General features: G+C 38.4%; 3 protein-coding genes across 4 annotated transcripts; 2 read left to right on the top strand and 1 right to left on the bottom strand.

Moving 5' to 3' along the window:
* Positions 1–3402: 3402 nt before the first annotated feature.
* LOC113680164 (QRFP-like peptide receptor) lies at positions 3403–7052 on the top strand. The gene is made up of 3 exons (XM_089191777.1): positions 3403–3524; positions 5613–5739; positions 5845–7052. The coding sequence occupies exon 3, from the start codon at positions 5861–5863 to the stop codon at positions 6980–6982; it is 1122 nt and encodes a 373-aa protein (XP_089047903.1). The 5' UTR covers positions 3403–3524; positions 5613–5739; positions 5845–5860; the 3' UTR covers positions 6983–7052.
* Positions 7053–9310: 2258 nt separating this feature from the next.
* LOC113680316 (uncharacterized) lies at positions 9311–15207 on the bottom strand. Of its 2 annotated transcripts, XM_027197332.2 has the most exons (4): positions 15082–15207; positions 11370–11603; positions 10797–10919; positions 9311–10089 (listed from the first exon to the last, which is right to left on the bottom strand). In XM_027197332.2, exons 2-4 carry the CDS (start codon positions 11590–11592, stop codon positions 9491–9493), a joined length of 945 nt encoding a protein of 314 aa, XP_027053133.2. In that variant the 5' UTR covers positions 11593–11603; positions 15082–15207; the 3' UTR covers positions 9311–9490. The 2 variants fall into 2 exon arrangements, with proteins under 2 accessions (XP_027053133.2, XP_089047910.1); XM_089191784.1 differs by lacking the exon at positions 15082–15207 and having other exon boundaries at positions 11370–13650.
* A 5379-nt stretch (positions 15208–20586) lies between these two features.
* On the top strand, positions 20587–21319 carry LOC113680395 (uncharacterized). The gene has a single exon (XM_027197429.2). The coding sequence runs from the start codon at positions 20718–20720 to the stop codon at positions 21159–21161; it is 444 nt and encodes a 147-aa protein (XP_027053230.2). The 5' UTR covers positions 20587–20717; the 3' UTR covers positions 21162–21319.
* Positions 21320–21784: the final 465 nt, after the last annotated feature.

The raw sequence follows: 21784 nt of genomic DNA, 5'->3' as shown, positions 1-21784 counted from the left end.
AGCATGTTGCACAAGGAGGAGGAAAGGTGGGGGGGAGGGGGGGGGTGGAGGGTTATAAAATGGTTTTACCATAATCAGTTTTAGTAGTTGACTGAAATATCATATAGACAGAAGACCACAGATAGCATATAAATTAGTTATAAGATATGAGAGAGCTTTCGTTTGGAAGATTATTATGAATTTTTGCATGAGTTATCTTGGAATGACAGTGGAAATAATGGAAAATAAAAAGAAATGAAAATTTCCTCTAAAAGAAGGCTTGTCTAATAATTCACGGTCGTAATTAATATCACAATTTTATATACCACCGTGCGCGACTGGCTTCAAATTACGCCAAAAAAAATTAACTGCATCGTTTTCATGTCGACATTAACTCACCTTCAGGGTTGTTTGAGGCACAAAATGTTTCAATACATATCTGCGTGTCGAACTGGGTTTCAGGTGAACCATTCTCACGCGGAGGTAAGTTAAGTCAAATTGCTGATTGTATTCCTGCTTTTAATAACGTTTTTAACCCTCGAGTCATTTTGTTGCGACCAACTTTTCCATGTGGCTCTTATCTGACTTAATTATCTTACCCAGCGTGGGCACGCTTATGGATTACCTCTTTGTGTTTTATAGAAAGCTTTTTGTTTAAAACACACCTCCAAATTATTTGGCATGCTGACATTTACTGTCGATTGTATGGCGAATCTGATTGTTAGAAGCTTAACAGATGCAGATCAAAGACTATTATGTCGCAAAAGTGTTGTTTATTCTTCATCGAAGTTATAATTTTACAGGAACCTTTAATAGTTTACCTCACGATTCAGACTACTTGGGAACTTAAGCAAACCGCCACCGCGAAAGTAACGAGGACATGGCAAAACAAAAGAACAAATGGAAGAACAATAGCTTAGCTCTTGCTTTCCAGAACTCATATGCAAAACAAAACGTGAAAGTTTCGTGGTCTGAGAACGGAAATCCTGACGGAAAATGATTTAAGATCCCGTTTGGAGCTTAATGCTGCTCATATGCCCTATGCTTAAGTTAAGGTGTAGCGCTGTAATTGACCGTAAACAAATCCAGTTTATTGCAAAATTCTACCTTAAAATTTAAATTTATTTTTTAGCGCTTTCAGTCTTCCTCGGCGTTGACGTAAAGACTGCAACTGGTAGTTATCAATATTCCATCTCGCCGCTTCGATAAAACTAGTCGTGGTCTTCATCAAGCGGTAAGGCCGAATGATCATGACACTACGTCATAAATGCATGTCGTAACAAGTAGGCCACCCTATCGAGGGGGAACAAGCGGAGAGGAAACCCGTGGGAATAGAGCGTGAGAGGGAAACAGAAGGATGAAAATGCAATGGGAAGCTGTCTGAATGAGCTCAATTTGTTATTCAATGCTGTTTATGGAACGTTTTGTTTTGCTTTGTTTTGTTTTTTTCTTTTAACAAGAAAAAGTAAGTGATCCACTTAGGTAAGTCGCGGCACATGAAAGGAAAGGAGGGGTTAATTTCTAAAGAAAATGTGGTGCTGCGTCCGTGGGAGAGTATAACAAGGTAATTTGGTATTCGCAACTAAGTTGACAACTTAAATTGGCCACTGCTAAGAGTCTCAAAGCTGACGTTTCGAGCGCTAGCCCCTAATCAGAGCGAATGTGATCCTTCCGAAGTTTCGCTTCATTTAAAAAAAAAGCCTTTAACTGAAAATTCAGGCTTTGATGGATTCCAACCCGTCCCTTACTTCCAGATTTTATTAAGGCGCTGTTACCAGTTGAGCTACAAAACGTATTGGGAGCGAAGCAAATTTCATGAAATTTAGTAGGAATATGCATGACCATATTTTGCCCTGCGGTTGATGATGAACGAGTCAGATAAACAATTGAAGATCTGATCCTCTCAGATAAGCTGCAAGAATGCGAGCTTACCTGCGCGGATCACTTATTTATAAACCACAGTTCAAAATATGATTAATTTCATTCACTTATGGGACATTTTTGGTTGTCTGCGTAGTTTGCTGTTTCAGACAGAGTTAACTCCCACCTTTTATCCTCTCCACACGGGTCAAATTAAGTCATCAGAGCTGATTTAATAAACTTCAAAGAGTGGTTCATGTGCCAAGGCTATTTCATCACCTGTTATCAAATAGAAAATTCTAAATATTTTTTGGTTCATTTCACGTTAATGTGAAGTATCAGGCGTCTGAGTTTATTTATAGCTTCATCCTTTCACTCTCAAGTTTACAAACCAATAATACCCATTCAGTTGTACCGTCAGCTCTGAGTATTGATGTAAAGTCAAACGGTATCGCCGCCTAGTTTATATTTCTTTTTCTTTTCATTATCATTCTGCTTAAGAGTATCGTGATATGTCGAGGATAAGTTCCCTTTTGGTCCCTGCTGGAGAGAAAATGAAAAAGAAAAAGGCGACTTACAAGATTGATCTGTGACCACATGTAAGCGCCGTTTGTTGCCCAGACGAACTGGATCCTCGCTTCTTGTCTATAGCTACTTTGTGACCGCAACATTTAATCTGTTTCACTCCAATAAATGATAGATTACAATTAAGGATAACAGCGATAACTATGATTTCAATTCACGACAGGTAAAGTCCATCTCCCTTTAGAAAAGATCACACAGGGAGAGTTGGGTACAGGTCAGTAAACGTCCCACCGATTTTCGCATAGATTGATCAGTAAGCTTCCTTTCGTAGAAAAAAATATTCTTATATATCCTCGTTAAACCTTCATCTCTTTTAAACTTCATGTAAAGTAACAACAAACCAACTAACATTCTATCTCGGTCTTAAGCAAACTTCTTGGAGAAATGAAAGGGCAATTATTGATAAGTTTGGCTCAACTTATAGTCAGGGAACGAGAGCAATATATCTAAGTGAGGGGGGGGGGGAAGGTGGAAGGACGGGGCACAAAAGTACCTCGATGGAAGAGTGAGGTGGATAAATGAGAATTTTTGTTCTCATTTCGTATTTCCTTGTGCATACCGAAAAATTTTTTGTTTTCTACGAATTAATTACTCCAAGGAAAAACGATGACTTTGATTTGGAGTTTTTTCCTCGTTATTTTCGGTACTTATCGTCTCCGCCAAAAGAAAGAGAAAAACAAGACTTTTGTAACTTTATATCCCGCTGTTTTTATAGTTTGCTTTAAAAACTCCAATGGTGTTTATGGGTGTTCATTTATCAGCTTCAATCGGGCAGCAAAGCTAAGAATATGGAGTTTTGTAGTAATGGTTCACGTGATACGTAATTAAGAGCACATGAATGATAACTACATTCTATCCTTTAGGCTGATGCTGCTGGCGTTACAGTAATTCTAGCCACGAATGTGAAAGTTCGATCCAATAATCGACTCCCGTCAGTTGTAGTTATTTTTGGTAAATTATATTGCTCTCAGAGTTGATCGGATCCACAATATGACGATTATCGTCGGTAGGTGTTCGTTTATCAAAAAAAATTATTCGTAATGTTTCTCTCGTCGTGGCTGCAAAACAGACCTTTTCTGGCCCAGTTTTCGTCGTCTGTGGTAAGCTTTATGTCCATGGTTTGTTCAGGTTGTCCTTTTTGTGTGGCGGTTAAGGTGTTGTGAAAGTAACGTAATGAAAGCAATATCGTTTGTCGAGAAGTCGTAAGAATGCACCTTTGTTTGAAGTTCTAAATGATAATTTCTGCAGCAAACATAACAAAACGGTGTCCAGCGATTTAATTGCTTCTCTGAGCATCTCACATAGGGTGCAACCGTTTGAAGTGTTTACCGTTGTGGTTGGGTGGGCTTTCAACACGCTTTCGTGTTCATATGTCCTTTTTGTTTGCGAACAGTAGTGAGTATTAGAACAGAAGGACGTCTGATGGCGACCTTAAGTGACACACTTCAGCCAGTTTATCTGTCAAAATGAAATACTTTGAGCCTGTTTAATCAACAGTGGCTACAAATACATTCTAAGGAGGCCAACATTATCATAAAATTACAAATCCTGTGACTACAATGACCAACCATATTGTGTGAGGTCACGTCTATCAACGACTGACTCTAGGAAGCAATGATTCGACCTATCGATCGAAACTGGCAAAAGCTGCCTAAGTCTTTTAGCCAAAACATCTCAGCCAAGAGGAATTAAATGTTCCACTTTATTTATCAAGGGGGAATAAAAGGCAAACTTTTGTTTGTCATCAATCATCTTCAATTTCCTTTTACTTCTCTTCTAGCAGCTGGCAAGACTTAAGCTACTTTGAGTGCCATGTGTTGATTTAATGTGATGAATTTCCTATAAGAATAATTTCAGTAGATCCAACCCTTAGCGCACGGATCACATCTCTCGATAGTGAGTGAGATAAAGTTTTACCTGTTGAGAGCGTTTTATATATATATATATATATATTTCTTTGCTTTTTCAGCCTTAGAATAAAGTTTCTTTTCATTCATACAGAACACACCAATTCAGACCAGATACGCTTTTCTAAGAGAGTTCGCCATTGTCCTCCGCCGGGTTCGTTGTTAGGGCGATAAGATAGGTTCGTATGCTGTAGACATAATAAAGCTTCAATAGAATTACGTCTTGCAGCAGTTCTTTTTCAAAAAGAAGAAATAAGTAAAAAAAAAAAAATGAAACAACTTTCAACAATTATTCACCGGAGTGCAGGTAAATATTCACCACTCTCATCGACACTGAGGTAAATTATTGTTTTGGTATATATCAGATAATAGCCGAAATATTTGTAAATTTCTGTTAGTCTAGCGGAAAAATGTCGGAAATGTAACTCTTAATGCGCAGTCTTGTCTCTTCGGCTTGCTAATCACCTCCGAACTAGCCAGTTAGCGCGCGCAAAAGGAACTATTCACCACTGTAGTAAAATAACACAAGTTTATCAATTACTCTGACTTTCTCTAATAGTGTACCATGAATTTATGTAACAGCAGCCTCGGAAAAACCAGGAGGCCGTGTATCAAATTTCTCTGTCAGTATATCATCTGCCTTATGTTAAGCAGATATCATAACAAAACAAATGGGCCATTGGTATACCAAATATTAGTATTCCGACATAAGATACGCAGATAAACTTAGATAAATGAGAGAGAGATTGTTTTTGTTCTCACGTGCCCTAACCGAATACATATGTTTCGTATCCCTACACGGACAAGATATTTTCGAAATGGAAATGTGGAAAAAATTTGAAAACAATAGGAACAAACTGCCAAAAAGTATCCGCTTTAATTGGTGGCACAATTTTACCACTCACTGTTTCCTTTGTGAAGTTGTTTGCATTAATTCAAATGAATAAAGGGGGTAAGTTTCTAAAAAAAAAAAAAAAACACTGTGGCGCTGCGTCGATGGGAGAGTCACAGTATTACAGGGTAATTTAGTTTTATCAACTTAGTTGATGACGTAAATTAGCCACCGCAGGGAATTTCAAAGCTGACGTTTCGAGCGTTAGCCCTTCGTCTATCGCTCTGACGAAGGGCTAACGCTCGAAACGTCGGCTTTTAAACACTTTTCGGTGGCCAATTTACTTCATCAACTAAGTTGATAATGCTAAATTACCCTGTTTACATTAAGACCTCATTATATTAAGAGTTTGTCACTAATTTTCGACTACATATGCTTGTCACGTGCAGTTGAATGTAGTTACTTGGCAGACGGAGGAGGAAAAGGTTATCAATATTTATGCAGCTTTCAATACGATAGCACAAGGACAAGCATCGTCTGACAGAGAGACCAACAGCGTCATTACTGGTTATTTCGGTAAGGTGAATACTGAAGCATGCACTCTTTGATCTATGGATGAATTAGGCATTTCGGCCAGAAAACAAATTCCTTAAGCTCCATGTTTTCTCTGCTTTTTTTCAGGCTTTGTGATCAAGTTATGAATTCAAGTACACAATTCGCTTTAGAGGCTTCGAAGGCTGTGAATGCCAGCGACAACAGTACCCTTACTCTGGAAAGTTGTGGTATTGTATTTCCAAATGAGATAATAATCACTATACACTTTTTGACGCTCTTTACGTCCTTGATAGGAAACACTCTCCTCATCGTTGCATTTCTGAGAATGAAAGAAACGATACTGCTCCTCATTGCCAACATGGCTGCATCTGACCTACTCTTAGCGCTGGTTCTTATGCCTGAATTGATTATATATGAACTAACTGGGTCCTTCGAATACCACGTTCGTGGTGATGTAGGTACTTTTCTGTGTAAGATCTGCCCTGTTCTAAGCGACGCATCATTGTCAGTATCAACCCAAAGCTTAGTCTTGATCGCAGTCGAGCGGTTACTGGCACTAATGGCTCCTGTACTCTATAGGAGGATAACCGATAGCAAACGGAGGATTATCGTCATCTGCACTTGGATTGTGGCCATACTTCTTCACTCGCCCTATTTCTACGCGATGCGAATAGCTTCGATCCTTCACGAAGGTACCTTTATCCAAGTTTGTCATCTAGACTGGGCACCAATTTTTGAACACAGAACAGCACAACTTCGTTATGGTATTTTTGTATACATAACCGTTTTAATTGTACCTATTCTTATAATTTCTGTGCTTTACACTGTAATCGTTTTCAACCAACGAAATGACAAAATGGGCTCCAGTCGAGGTGAAAAGTGTGCAATACGAAAGAAACGAAGCGTCAAGAATTTAAAACGGATGGCTGTAGCTACAGTAACGGCGCTATTTTTATGCTGGACGCTTTATATCATAGTGTTTTCATTCAAACTTGTCTCTCCAGAGACAGTTCCCAAATGTAGTAAATTTTTCCAGGCGGTGGAAACTGTGTCTAGCTTGATAGCAAGCTGTTATTGTGCAGTTAATCCCTCCCTTTGTTTCATTTTCATCAAAAGTTTTTCGCGTCAGCTAAGTTTTTTGTGTCAACGAAAATCTAATCGACAGCGTGGCGCGAAGTGTACTCACGCGAATGTCAAAATGGGAGAATCTGGTGCTGTCAGCTGTCTGACGAGATTAAGTTTACGTGGCAGTTATACTAAATAATCCTTATCAATAGCTCTGTTAAAACAAACTGAAATGTGATATTAAAGAAGGAAAAAACAAGAAGGTGAAACATAAATTTATTATGCTTGAATTGCATATCGCCCTCAGGCAAAGCGACTTTTGTATCTTGGTTATTATTCGACTGAAACTTTTACCTTTTCCCTTTTCGTTTTCTTGATACTTGGCACAATATTATGGAAAGGAAAAAAGAGTATATCTCCAAACTATTTGCATAGGAAATGTTGCCCACATAAAAATCATAATATATCAAGGAAATTCTAGTCAAAGAGACCCCCGGAACACCTGCGGTGTTAATGGAAATGTGTCTAGTTAACATTTAAGTGTGAAACGTATGTATGGAGTTTTAATTTCCCAGCGATTGTAGTTTAGATTATTTTGTTTCAAAACAAGTTCGTTAATAGTACATAGTGTCCAAAATGTATCTCATTGACTTCCGTTAGAAGTCAGGTTTCGAATATCCTCGTCACTTGTCGACCACTGGCCCCTCGGCATATGGTAAGTAAGATAGCCTCTTTTACTCGAAATATGACTGAGAAGTTTAACATCAGGCAAGGTGAGATAGCCGGTGCAGTTCAGGCCTTTGATATTAGTTCATCCAGCTATTTGTCAGAGGTAAACCACTTAATGTGCTTCCATATACTGCGATAAAGTCCATTACTTGATATCTAAGATTAAACAGCATCAAGCATAAATGGCATAACTTACTTGGTATGGAAATGTTCACTTCATTGTTCCGGAAGCCAAGTTGTGAGGCTTTGTTATTAAAGAGCTGATTGAGATTTTAAGAAAGGAGTCGATTTTGGAGCAGACGATTTGGAAATCTCTGACGCTGCTTTCTCTATCTTTTGGCGGGATAGTTTAGCTCCTTCATGATCACATTGCGCTTACTCACGAGTCCTTTAAAAGGCTTTATATTGCTAAAGATCGCTGCAATGAGGAGAGGATGATATTCAGTACTTTTTTTTTGTTCAATTTGAACAGAAAGCTAATCCTATGTTTTGGGAGCGAAATTGATTTTTGCATTAAATTTTAGCCTGAAACTAAATGTATACTAAATCAAAAAGGAATAAATTAGACATATCAATCATATTTACTTTCGACTTTTGCCAGCTTTTGGTGTCAACCTTTGCAGTTTTCGCTTTTGAATTCTTCATGGAGTGGAATTACCAATAATTTCCCATGGAATAACACAAATACTGCAGCGAAATCTAACCACGTAGAGAAATATTGATTATATTTTCCCTACCGTTTCTTATTTGTGTGCATTCATTGTAGGCGTCTTAATAAGCAGGCTATAGATGGCTTACTCTGAGACAGGAAAAAGAATCTGCGGTGAACGCCATGGACTGTGCCTTTTTCCTACAGTGCTGTGTGAAACGTATAGTTTGAGGGTAGAAAAAACCTTCACACTCTTGGTCACTCTCTTTTTTACTTCTGCGTTAAGTACAAGAAGATAATTGAAAGGAGAAATTTGAATTATGTTACTTTCACTTTTATCTTCCGCCTTTCTCCATTTCTAAGTTGGAAAAAATTCAAATTTTGTTTTCTTGAATTATCAGCCGTACTAACTGTTGATTCCTTTCATTAATCTTATCAACTTCCACCTGTTGTTACTATAAGATCTTAACTATAATCAGTCTTTCAATTGAATATATTTAACTGCCACTCTTATGTCAAACTGCTATTTCCTGTCGCCTTTTTTAAAGGATCATAGGAACATTAATTAGCTTTATTGGGAGAGGGGGGAGGGGAAGTCGAGTAAAAATTTATCGTGACACAGCCAAAATACTCCAACCCCAAACCCCCCCCCCCCCTCCTCCACAAGGCGATAAGTAATGCAGGTCCCTTGTTCTTTGCAGCCAATCGATCTTGAAGGAATATATTTAATGATTCAAAATGTAGACTTTTGATGACATTACCCATAATCCTTTAGCGTTGCAGTTTATGCTGGAAGAGAGCTGTGTTGTAAAGCACTAGCTGATTACATTCTTGATTGTATTGTTTTCGTGTGTTCTCGATGATTTTGGCGGATTACACTTCAAGTTGTTAAAATTCTTGGCCAGTTTACATTCTCTGGCGTCTCGTGAGATTTTTTGTTGTAATAGATCTTAAGAACAATTATATTGTGTCTAAAAATTTTTTTTCAGGACTACCAGTATATCAACAGTTGTTGCTGAAACTTGACCAAAATTTAACTGTCAAACTACTATCGGTTATCAGTGTTCATTAAACAAAAACAGATTACGGAAATCGACACCCCTCATTCATACCGCTGTAAGCGTGCCTACCACATCGGATACCTTATGCTTTAGTGTGAAATAGGGTTTATTGATCATGACAAGAGAATACAATCTTTTGTTCGTGATTATTCTAGGCAGTAGATGAACGAGAAAACTCATACGAAAGGAGAGAAATTTATAATATTTCCTGTCGCAAAAATAAAACTGAAAGCTATCATAAAAGACATGACTGTGCTTCATTTCCATTTTAGACCGAGGATCCTTTCTCCCTATTCTTTGGCTGAATTATTTTTAGTATTCCTTGGACTAACAGCTGTGCAATTTCGTTATCATCCGGATGCTTCCCGGGCCGCTGACTTTGCTCTGATGCAGCCTCTTTAGATCGGTTATCGTCAGGTGCTACATCATCTGTATGATCTGCCTTGTCATTTTCCTTTTCACCAGATTTCGAATCGTTAAAGTTTCCTTTTTCCTTGACTGGTTTTCCCAAAGAGATCGGAATATCTTTGTTTCCAGTACTCAATGTGGCCTCACCATCAGGAAAATTAGCTGGAAATTCTATTGCAAAATCTCGTTGTACAAACCTTAGTGCAACGCATAGATCGTGGGTCTCTTTGTCTCTGCTTGTACCAGTTACTTGAAATTTCTCCTGGAGAGCGCCATGGATCTTTCCAAAAAGGTCCATGCCTTCTTTCACCGAGTACCATTGCTCTCTTTTTGTTTCGGCCTGTTGCGATGAAGTTGAAGTCCAGTGAAACTCGCCCTTTACCGGATCATTGTGATATTTCTTTTGTGTTCCACTGAAAGGATTACTGAGGCGGAAAGCGCTGTCCTCCGGCAGTACCTCTGTGAAAATAAATCATAGAATGTTTACAATAATTGGAAGAACAGATGAGTAAATAATCCAAGTGTAGGTTCTTAACTAACCGTATTTTGAAAGCATCCTGAGTGTTAGAAATATTCAACATAGCACTGAAAATCTAATGTTGCAATTACCTGAAAGCCACTACAGGGCAATGGCTTTTGCTGAAAACGATTAAAATTTTGGCCATTTTACGGCTGACGGCTAATGAATTTCTGTTAAGTTAATAAAATAATTTTACTTATTTACGCCTGACGGCTCAATTATTTTGCTGCTTTACAACAAGACCCTCTTTTTTAAACAACCACGAAACAGTTAATACGAGGTAAAACCGTCATTTACGTCTAAAATTCTCATTATCTTGATTTCATTACCGTTATTTTTCCCTTTATGGCGATATGAAAATAGCTAATCTTTCGACTATGCCTTGACGGGGAAAGGAGAGCGTTGCAAGACAAGACCAAACAAGATCCTGCTCAGCAGTATGTGAAAAAGAAAAATTTATGCGACTGATAGGGGGAATCTAATCTTGCAAAGTTTCCCATTGTTGCAAGGTCCTGTGTTTGGTGGAAATCATGATAACGAGGACACGTGTGTGCACCGATTCATGAATAATTATATTGGTAAATACTCTAAAGGCGACTGGTTCCCCCATTTTTTAAAATAACAATCGAATATTTAAGGATATTACCGAGTATTCCCTTCAATGAAGCTTCCTTTTCAACGACACAAATTTGCTTCACGTGTAGTGTTTCGTTGTCCACATCAACCTTCATATATACAAAGCAGGGCTTTCCTTCACCTAGGTTTACAGCTTAAACAAAATATATGAATCATCATGTACTAAACAAAAATGAGACCTCGCAGTGAACTTTTCACTACCTGCAGAACATAAGTGGCTATATAGTTACTCTTCTTGGCCAAGAGCTAACTCAATGTGATGGACAAGACATCTATTGCTTCACAATTGTTCATTTCAAGTGGAGGGAAGGGGTGAGTAAGTATTCTATTTCGTTTGCCTCCAGTTCTAGGAAATTGATTCTGTAGCCTCGCCTCGTTTATATTTCCCAATCGTATAGTCAAATTTCATTTGCTTCGATAAATTTTGAAATATTCAACAAGGCGAACCACCCTCCCAAAAAATCAAATTAAAGACGAAACAAACCGAGCGAAAGTGGTACTAGTAGTTGACTTTAGCACATAAAAATAAAATAAAATGGACACTGTTACTTCCCCTAATAGGACACTGAATTTCGTTTCTTACCGCCAGATTCTTTTGTGCTCCATATCCCAACGCGTCGAAGAGCATGGAGTTTGAACAACTCTTCTTCATCTTCGTCCTTAAGACTACCAGTGATATACTGCACGACTGGCTGATTTGAATGAGTCCACAGACCAAACAGATGTCCGCTCTCAATCCGTTTTTCTGTAACATGTTGCTTAATCTGCCTAAGTTCACCCTCGTGGATTGTCACTGTCCGACTCATCTTGGCTCGTACTGTCAACCGAAAAAATATCAGTAAATAAGTCGCAATACCGAAGCAGCTTGGTGCGATCAGAACAAAATGTTTTTCACTTTTTATTGTGATGAGCTTTTTCATGGGCCGTAAATAACATTTCTAAGAAATCGTTACGTCATGTGATACTCTGAGCCTACCGGTTTTTCCCGGAAATGTTTACATGTCAGTTAAGGATATTCAGATTTTATTAAAGTGAGTACATGTAACGAGAGTTAATGGTTCCATGACAAAGACCAGCTAGAGAAGAAATGGAATGAAAAACCAAAGAAATCATTCACCGTGTCATAAATTCACAAATCCTATTTTCTCCGCCTGAGCTTGTTGAATCAACTCTTCGTCAAAGCTGTATGAAAATCGCAAAAATTTCGGTCGACTCTTGCGAAGTTTTGAAATAATAATGCGTCTTATTTGACGGAAAGTGCGAGCTATTTCGGTTTCCAAATACAGCCACGACTGCCGCGGAAAAAAAATGCGTTTTTCTTATGGAGAAAATAAAATTTATAAACTTCACTTTCCCTCGGATCAATCGCTCGGTCCCGGAAGTGTGTAGGATCAATAATTGCTCTGGCGAATCACGTTTTTGCGGTTAAATTTTGCTGTTGTCCTGTCTTTCTAACCTGCGTAAACGAAATGATTTGGGTTCTAGGAAAAAGGCTTGGACGAGTCAACATTTAACATGGCAATCTTAATTACGAGCCACAAAAGTTGTACAAAGCGAAAGTCTTTAAATCTGCCTCCCCCCCCCCCCAAATCCCTGCCAAAAGATTATTCTAAAAGAAATTTCGAAGCTAAGGGGTATGACAAAGTGCTTGCTTAATATGGAGCAGCGAATGAACTCGCTAAATTAGCAAACCGGTTTATACAACATCTTAAAAACTTTAAATTAAGTGCGTCTATAATAATTTACAATTTGTCATCAAACATTTCTTTAGAGTGGGATTAGAGAGCTCAATGACAACCAGTGTCAACCGTATAATAATCTTAGGATCTTTTATTTTTGTCTAACAGGAATATATACATTAAAGACGTATTAGTTCGTAGATTTAAGTCGAACGAATATTAAGTCGATCAATTTTTGGAATTTTTCCGTGTGTCCTACTAAAGTTAAAGGGCAATATTAATAGCATGGACCCTATAATTTTGAAAGCAGCATTTCTCTCAGAAGTTGGATTATATCTAGGGCGTTGAAGGCATGACGTTTAAATGCTGTCGTCAAAAAAGGAGTGAATTGATAAATGTAGTTTGTGTAAATTAAAAATTACATGGAAAGACGAAATTATGTGACCTTACATGGTAGTGCAGCCCTGCACGGGGTGGACATGACGTAGCGAAATTGCTCGAGGCATTTTATTTCCTAAAATTGCTTTCTTTGCGCATGAGCGCATCATTCCTAATTCAAAAAACAATATTTAATGTTAACAACTATACCTCCCTTACTTAAACTGGAGAATCATTGCTGTGCGCATCCTATCAAGAGAACAGAACAGCTAAAACAACCAACTTGAAGTGATGCCCTGGTCACAGGCCCAGAGACAGAGGCTCGGCTTTGAGAAAACGTTGTTGGAGAGCTATTTTCGTGACAGAGTGACATGGATTAGTCCCGGAGACCAAACGATAGTGGAAGTTCGAGCTACATGCACCAACGACAGACAGTACACGCTGAGGATTTATCTGCCAACTGATTTCCCCAATTCCTGTCCCAACATGGTTGTCAAGGCATCGGCTAGATTGAGGGCGCGTAACGGAGATCTTCTAGAGTGCTATCCAGGAGACAACCACATCGGGAAAACCGTAGAAGGCTACACAGGCATCTGCCATTTCAGGCCAAATAGATGGAGGAACGATAATACTTTGTATCAGGTGACGATGAAGGGTCTGATATGGCTGGAAGCTTATGAGGCGCATCTTCGCACCGGCCAACCCTTGAGCCAATTTTTGACCGATATGCCAGACCGTTAAAATATAAATTATGGTTGGTCGGGTAGACAGAACGATTCGATAGTTGTACACCAAACTGTTCATAGACTTTATATAGAAGATGCTTGCTTTCATTCGATCAAGATTACTGAATGATAACTTTTCAACGGTGAAGCTCAGTATGAATATACGGGTAAGAATCTTGGTTGTAGTTGTAAGCGGAAAATACTTAAATATGGATTATAGCGATGTCATTTTTTCTTTGTTCCAGTACGAAGACAATGAGTTATACATGGCCCTCTCTCCCGGGTAACGATAGTTCATGAAATAAACGATCGGCAGAGCAATATTTCAGATCTACAATTTAACAATTGTAAGATGCTGGTCTTAAATTCAACATACACTAAAATAGGCTTGTCGTTCAAAATTGCGTTTCTAGTCACGATTTTTCTGTAAATTCACCCAAAAGCATTGAATTTCGCAATATTCTTGGAAACCAATGTAAACAGATGGATGCAGTGTAATATTTCAGAGAGAGATTTTCAAAAAGTCTAATGCTGAAAGGACCGCTCGTGATAACACATTTGTCTGGCGATATATCTAATCTGGAAATGCCAATAATCACGATGTAGGTCTCTTCTTCTATGCGACAGGAGCGATAAGAAAGCGCAACTGAATGCTAATATTCATTCATAGAAAAATTAATGCAAAGTCGGAAGTTTGCATTTCACTTCGAAATGATACTCTCAACTTCACTAGTTATTTGGATTTTTCAGTCTCTTGTTATGGAGTTATCATTTTCTCTGTTGTAAAAAAAACTCTCAGCTTTGAAGACTAAGTAAATAGTGGGTATTTACAAGCTTTTCTAGCATTCCATGAAACGAGTGTTGTTTGCGGATAGGCCTTTGGGGGGAAACGAACATCTTGTTCGATTCCAAGAAGAACTCACGTGTATAATTTGAGTCAAACTACCGGTCTTTCTAAGAAAACACATATAATTAGAAAACAATTTTTTAAGTATCTTTCCTCGGACGACTTTCATATTCCTCTCATTTTTTAATTGGGCAGGTTTATAAGAGTTCTGGGTCCACTCCAGTACGGTCCTTTCCGCCCCAGCTCATTGCAGAGTTCCATCGCGCTTCGATAGAGTTCTTAGGCATGAAAAATTTTGAATGATACAAGGAACTTGAACCATGACCACGTAACAATGGTAGGTTAACAACATTTTCGCCGAACTTTCGAGAGCGTTCCGATTGTTATTGTCTTTTGTTTGAATCACCATACCATGCAATATGATTTTAAACATGTATGCTAGATATTATTTTCTTTCCTTATCCTTTCTTCTTTTTATTTGATGGAAATTTTGCCCTTGTCGACGGGCTCAACGAAGATAAAATCAGAGCGTGTGTTCTAAGAATTGTTCACTGTCCACATTGAGACAAAATTCGTCATTAGAAGTGCCCGTAAGTTAAAGTTTAAATTTTTAAGACGGTCAGTTTTAGTTTCCGTTGAAATCAGAAAGAAATTAAAATAAATTACCTGCTTCGAAGAGTAGCAGTCAGTCGTACACAAAAGTCTGTTGTATTGTAAACAAAGTTTTCCACGAAAAACGCTCACGCATCATTTACTTTTATCTTCCTGAATTTCCGAGAGCTACGCAATGCTATCTACGCATGCTCCCATTTCCGGGAAATGGAAGCGGTTCGAAAATAGTTGTCCGCAGCATTTACTGGCTTTGAATTTAGCGAGTGTTCCTCGTTTCAAACCTGTAAAGTTGCTTTTATCTTTCTTCAAAATGTCATGGTCAGCAACTCAGCAAAAAAGGCTTGGATTCGAGAAAAATATTCTCGAGAAGTACTTCGGTAACAGAGTTTCATGGATCAATCCGACTGGCGATACGAAGGTTGAAGTAAGAGTGACAACCACCAATGATAAACAATATACACTCAGGGTGTATCTTCCTGGAGATTTCCCAAATTCATGTCCACAGATGATAGTCAGTAACCCTTCGTCCTGTCTAAGAGCGAAAGACGGTTCTTCGCTGAGCGGAATGAGTGGGATTAACCATACATTAGACAGTATAGATGGTTGCACTCAGATCTGCCATTTTAACTCGTCCTTGTGGAAAGATAACAACACACTGTACCAAGTGGTTATGAAAGGGCTGATATGGCTGGAGGGGTACGAAGCACATCTTCGCACCGGGCAACCTATGAATAAATACTTGCAAGAGATGTAAACAAATCGACTGAGGACAGGAAACTAACTAAGGATCGGGACAAACATTTCTGTGACAATACCATTTCTACCTGAGCCTAAACCTTGATCCTTCGGTATCGGTAACCTAAACCTTGATCCTTCGGTATGGGTAAATTTCATTGATTACTGTTTAGATTTAGAACTGGATGAAGTTTATTTTTTAAAATGCTGGCTAAACCTTCACCTCCGCGCTTTGAAGTCCAGATTGTAATTATCATAATTATTATTGCCATTTTTCTTTGTGTGGCTTTCCTGTATTATTCGATTTCTGTCAATTTTTTTGGAGTCTGGCGAAGGATCTTACTCTCCAGAGTGTTAGCAATATCGTGGAAGACTCGATCACATCCAATGACCTCCAAAAAACATTTGCACAATCCAGAAGGCGTCTTGGAGGGTTGCTTGAAAGACACTTACTTTGAACGCATTCGTTTCTATATTCGAATGATTTGCGTTGGAAATAGGATCTTACGTTAGGACCTCTTATCCCTCGTATTGATTTGTTTTCATTCCAGTCGTTACATTTTTAAAACAATACCTCTATAGCTGTGGTAGCTCAAACATTCCAGTTTAGCGTAAGATATTGGTCGGAAGGGATCAGCTGGCGTGACAGCGAAGTTCCTGATCCGTTAGCGTGGGAGTCTTGAAAGAGTAGACGGATTTATAGCTTTTTGGAGTAGAAAACTGATCCACAAAGGGGTTTATCTCTCCAGCCCATCCATTAATTTTTTTCTATTGCTTCTATAAGGTTTTTAAGAAAGCCTTCGAGAGCTTTTAAGTTATTTTTATATGCAGTGGAGCAATTAGCTCTTCCGCTCTTTTGAGTATCATTGTTCGACGCACGGTGTGTCAAGACGAAAAATATACTGAAAAGGCGTGTTTTTGTGACAGGGCCGATGATTCCAGACATATTGAGCGAAATGATCGGAAAATTTGTGGGAATTGATGTGTTTATTGTTATTATAGACATTTAACTGTGAACTGTAGTGAAAGAAAAATTTAAATAATCAGAAAGTCAGAGTGATGCAGAATGATGGGGGGGGGGGGGGGGGGGGGGGGCCGCAGGCGTCTTACCCAGAATATTTCGATTTTCAATCCACTGAAATAATAATACAAATAATAATAATAATACAGTATTTATATAGCGCTATTTCTATTGCTATATTCAATAGCGCTTTACAATTCATTTATAACAATTAACATTTTATATGATCAAAGGAACTTTACAATTAGTGTCTCTTCCACCCATCCCACCCCAGGGGAGGACATCCACCACACAGTAATCTCGTGCGTGGGAAATTAACGTCTCCTACCCCAACCCTGCAGGAGACGGGGCCTACGGTTTTACGTCCTATCCGAGAAGACGAAGCAATGTGAGTAAAGCGTCTTGCTTAAGGACACAACGTCATGCCCCAGCCAGGACTTGAACCCGGGCCATCGGACCCAGAGTCCAGCACACTGACCACTGGACTACTCACGCCTCACGTGACATAACAAGACAGTGGCTGACAAAAATAAATATTTTTACTTTGTATCAAAAAGCTTAAAGAGCTATATACCCACCAAGTTGAATGGAAAAATTGAATTGGAGGTTGATTAACCCTCTAACTCCGATGAGTGACCAAGACAAAATTTTCCTTTACTATATCAATACAATATCAAATAGACAAGGGAGTGTCAGTTGACCCAAATTAAATTCTCCAAACTACCACCATAAAATTTGTATAAAAGTCAGTAAGGAGAATTTACTGATGAGATCTTGGACGTGAAAGGGCTTACATAGTCATTGTTGATCGATCCTGATATTTACAATCATCATAAAGATATCTCTCCCAGTGTAGTGCAACTGATATTAGATCTAATAATGAACATAAAAAAAATTTCTCTACTCCTTCTAATTGGCTAAAAACGATTGCATTCTCATGTAACACGAGTGCAAAGTTTTAACAAGAGATGTAATTTCTGACGTTTGAGTGACATGAGAACGAATTTGTCAGAAATTAATATATTGATGGCACGTTGAAGAGGTTCGCGTGGCTTTTCGGCTTATTTAAGCGTTTCGTTGGAAAATTTGGTCATTCTAGGTCGGTAAGTCTTATATTTGATCACCCTCCTTTTTGTATTGTTATAGTTCTGGTATCCCAACTCCCTGTAAAATATCACTACAATCATCGAGTTTTCATTTGTCATAGTGCAAAAAGGTTAGTGTACCCTTTCCTCGGGGTATTGTTCTACTGCATTAGATGATAAATACGTTTCCACACATTTTTGGCCACATCTAAATAGAGATTTTTTCGTGGCCTTTTAGTGGTTTTTCGTATCTGACTTAGCACAGGTTTTTCTGTGGGACCCCTGGTTTCAGGGTGCACATGTTAAGATTGTATCAGGATACTAGTAGACTGACTGACTCATCCTAAATCAACTTTCCTCATTGAATGTCTCGTGTGAGTGTAGGCAGAATTGGAAAATTGTAACACGGGTGCAATTTACGAATTGCGCGCGCACGCTTTCAAAATTTCACCTGTCTTGACTTTCTGAGATGTTTTTTCATGTACATTATTAACAATTAACAATTTGATTTCTCTTGCAATTTGTGCCGTCTCTGAATTTTTCAGAGACTAAAAATTGAACTTGCCCTACGGGGTCGTACAGTTCTGTTGTCCTTGAAAATTTACTTGTGCTTATTAACACCAAATGCTTTCGAAATCGTGTTTTTACCTCTATTTACATGATCCAGAGATCCAACGATTTGCCCGAACTGACATTAGCCAAACTATCTGCAGACGGAAGTTTTCAGGATTGGGTTCCATAAATGCCGGAGTTTCTCTTGATGTTTGACGAACTCAAGATCCTAGCAGTGCACGCCTGGAAGTACGTCGACGAAGAAGGCTTGAACAAGTAAACATTTAACATGGCAATCTTAATTACGAGCCACAAAAGTTGTATAAACCGAAAGACATTAAATTTGCCTTCCTACCTCCCAAAGATTATCCTCTTTGCCAAAAGATTATTCTAAAAGTAGTGTCGAAGCTAAGGGGTATGACAAAAAACTTTTTAACTATGGAGCAGCTAACGAACTCGCTAAATTAGCAAACCGGTTTATTCAACTCCTTAAAAACTCTAAATCAACTGCGTCAATTACAATTTTTCATCAAACATTTCTTTAAAATGGGATTAGAGGGCTCAATGACAACTTGTGTCAACTGTATAATAATCTTAGGATCTTTTCTTTTTTTCTAACGGGAATATCTACACTAAAGACGTATCAATTCGTCGATTTAAGTCGAACGAATATTAAGTCGATCAATTTTTGGAATTTTCCGTGTTTCCTACCAAAGTTAAGGGGCGATATTAATAGCATGTATCCTATAATTTTGAAAGCAGCATTTCTCTCAGAAGTTGGATTATATCGAGGGTGTTGACGAAATGATGTTTAAATGTCTTCATGAAAAAAGGAGTGAATTAATAAATGTAGTTTGCGTACATGAAAAGTACAAAGAAAGATATAATTATGTGACCTTATATGGTAGTGCAGCCTTGCTCGGGGGGGACATGACGTAACGAAATTTCTCGAAGCATTTTAATTCCCTCAAATTGCTTTCTTTGCGCATGAGTATATCATTCCTGATTCAAAAACAACATAACTCCCAACTATATATCCCTCACTTAAACTGGAGAATCACTGCTGTGCAGCGTAACTGAATGCTGATATTCATTTATAGCAAAGCTAATGCAAAGTGGGGAGTGTGCACACACGCATTTTCATTCCGCTTCGAAGAAATGATACATTTAACTCTATTGGTTCTTTGGATTTTTCAATCTCTTGCTATGGAGTTATCATCTTCTTAGGCGTAAAAATACTCTCGGCTTCGAAGACGAAATGAATAGCGGGTATTTACCAGCTTTTTCAAGATTCCATGAAACGAGTACTGTTTTCGGATGGCCTTTGAGTGGAAACAAAGATCTTGTTCGATTCCAAGAAGAACTTGAGTCAAACTACCGGTCTTTCCAAGGAAAAAAATATAATCAGAAAACAAAAACAGATTGAACACGTGTTTTTTTAAGTGTATACGACATTTCTATGATATTTTTAAGGATCTTTCCTCGGACGACTTTCATATTTCTCTCATTCTTTTATTGGGCAGGTTTACAAGAGTTCTGGGTCCACTCCAATACGGTCCTTTCCGCTCCGGCTTACTGCAAAGTTCACTCGCGCCCCGATAGAGTTCTTGGGCATGAAAAATTTTGAATGATACATGGAACTTGAACCATGACTGCGTAATATTGGATATGTTAACAACATTTTCGCCAAACTTTCGAGAGCGTTCCGGTTGTTATCGTCTTTTGTTTGAACCACCGTACTATGCAATGTGATTTTGAGATATGCTAGACTATTACGTTAGGGTAAAAAGTGTAACCTTTTCTTTTCCTTATCCTTTCTTCTTTTGATTTAATGGAGATGTTACCCTTGTAGAAGGGCTCAACGAAGATAAAACCAGCGTGTGTGAGCTAAGAATTGTTCTCGATCCACATGAAAGCAGAATTAAAAGTGCCCATAATTTAAAATTGAAGTTTTTAAAATAATCAGTTTTAGTTTCTGTAGAAATCATAAAAAAAATAAAAATTACCTGCTTCAAAGAGTAGCAGTCGGTCGTACACACAAGTTTGTTGTATTGTAAACAAAGTTTTCCGTGAAAAACGCCCACGCATCATTTACTCATTATCTTCCTGAGTCACGCAAGAGCCATTTACGCATGCTCCAATTTCTCGGAAAACTGAAATGTGATGCGAAAACGCTAGCTAAAGCAAAGCGGTTCGGAAATACTTGTTCGCGACATTCACTGGCTTTGAATTTAGAGAGTGTTCCTCGTTTCAAACTTGTACAGACAAGCTGAAAGTTGCCTTTGTCCTTCTTCAAAATGCCATGGTCAACAACTCAGCAAAAAAGGCTTGGATTCGAGAAAAACATTCTCGAGAAGTACTTCGGTAACAGAGTTTCATGGATCAATCCGACTGGCGATACGAAGGTTGAAGTAAGAGTGACAACCACCAATGATAAACAGTATACACTCAGGGTCTATCTTCCTGGAGATTTCCCGAATTCATGTCCGAAGATGATAATCAGTAACCCTTCATCCTGTTTGAGAGCGAAAGACGGTTCTCCGCTGAGTGGTGGGAGTAGTGATAACCATACATTGGGCAGCATAGATGGTTGCACTCAGATCTGCCACTTTAAACCGGCCTTGTGGAAAGATAACAACACACTGTACCAAGTGGTTATGAAAGGGCTGATATGGCTGGAGGGGTACGAAGCACATCTTCGCACTGGGCAACCTCTGAGTAAATACTTGCAAGAGATGTAAACAAATCGGCTTAGGACAGGAAAATAATTGTGGATCGGGACAAACATCTCTGTGACAATGACAAATCTACTCGAGCCTAAACCATGATCCTTCGGTACGGGTAAATTTCATTGATTATTGATTAGGTTTAGTAATAGATGAGATTTATTTTTTTAAAATGCTGGCTCTTATAGGATATCTGACCAAATAATTCACATGGCATAACCTTCACTTCCGGGCTTTGAAGTCCAGATTGTATTTAATATTACCATTTTTCTTTGTGTCGCTTTCCTGTATTATTTGATTTCTGCCAACTCTTTTGGAGTCAGGCGTGTTAGCAATATCGTGGAAGACTCGATCATATCCAATGACCTCCAAAGTACATTTGTATGATCCCGAAGGCGTCTTGGAGTGTTGTTTGAAAGACACTTATTTCGATCGCTTTCGTTTTCATAATCGAATGATTTGCGTTGGAAATAGGATCTTGTGTATAAACCTCTTATCTCTCGTACTGATTTGTTTTCATTTCAGTCGGTATATTTTGAAAAAAAATACTTCAATAGCTGTGGTAGCTCAAATTCAAACATTCTGTTTAGCGTAAGAAATTGGTCGGAAAAGGTCAGCTGGCGTGACAGCAAAGTTTA

Source organism: Pocillopora damicornis, chromosome 13, assembly GCF_964200805.1.
Source record: "Pocillopora damicornis chromosome 13, jaPocDami1.2, whole genome shotgun sequence".
Classification (NCBI taxonomy): Eukaryota; Metazoa; Cnidaria; class Anthozoa; order Scleractinia; family Pocilloporidae; genus Pocillopora; species Pocillopora damicornis.
Note: the sequence above shows the minus strand (reverse complement) of the source record. Positions and strands in the feature narration are given on the sequence as shown.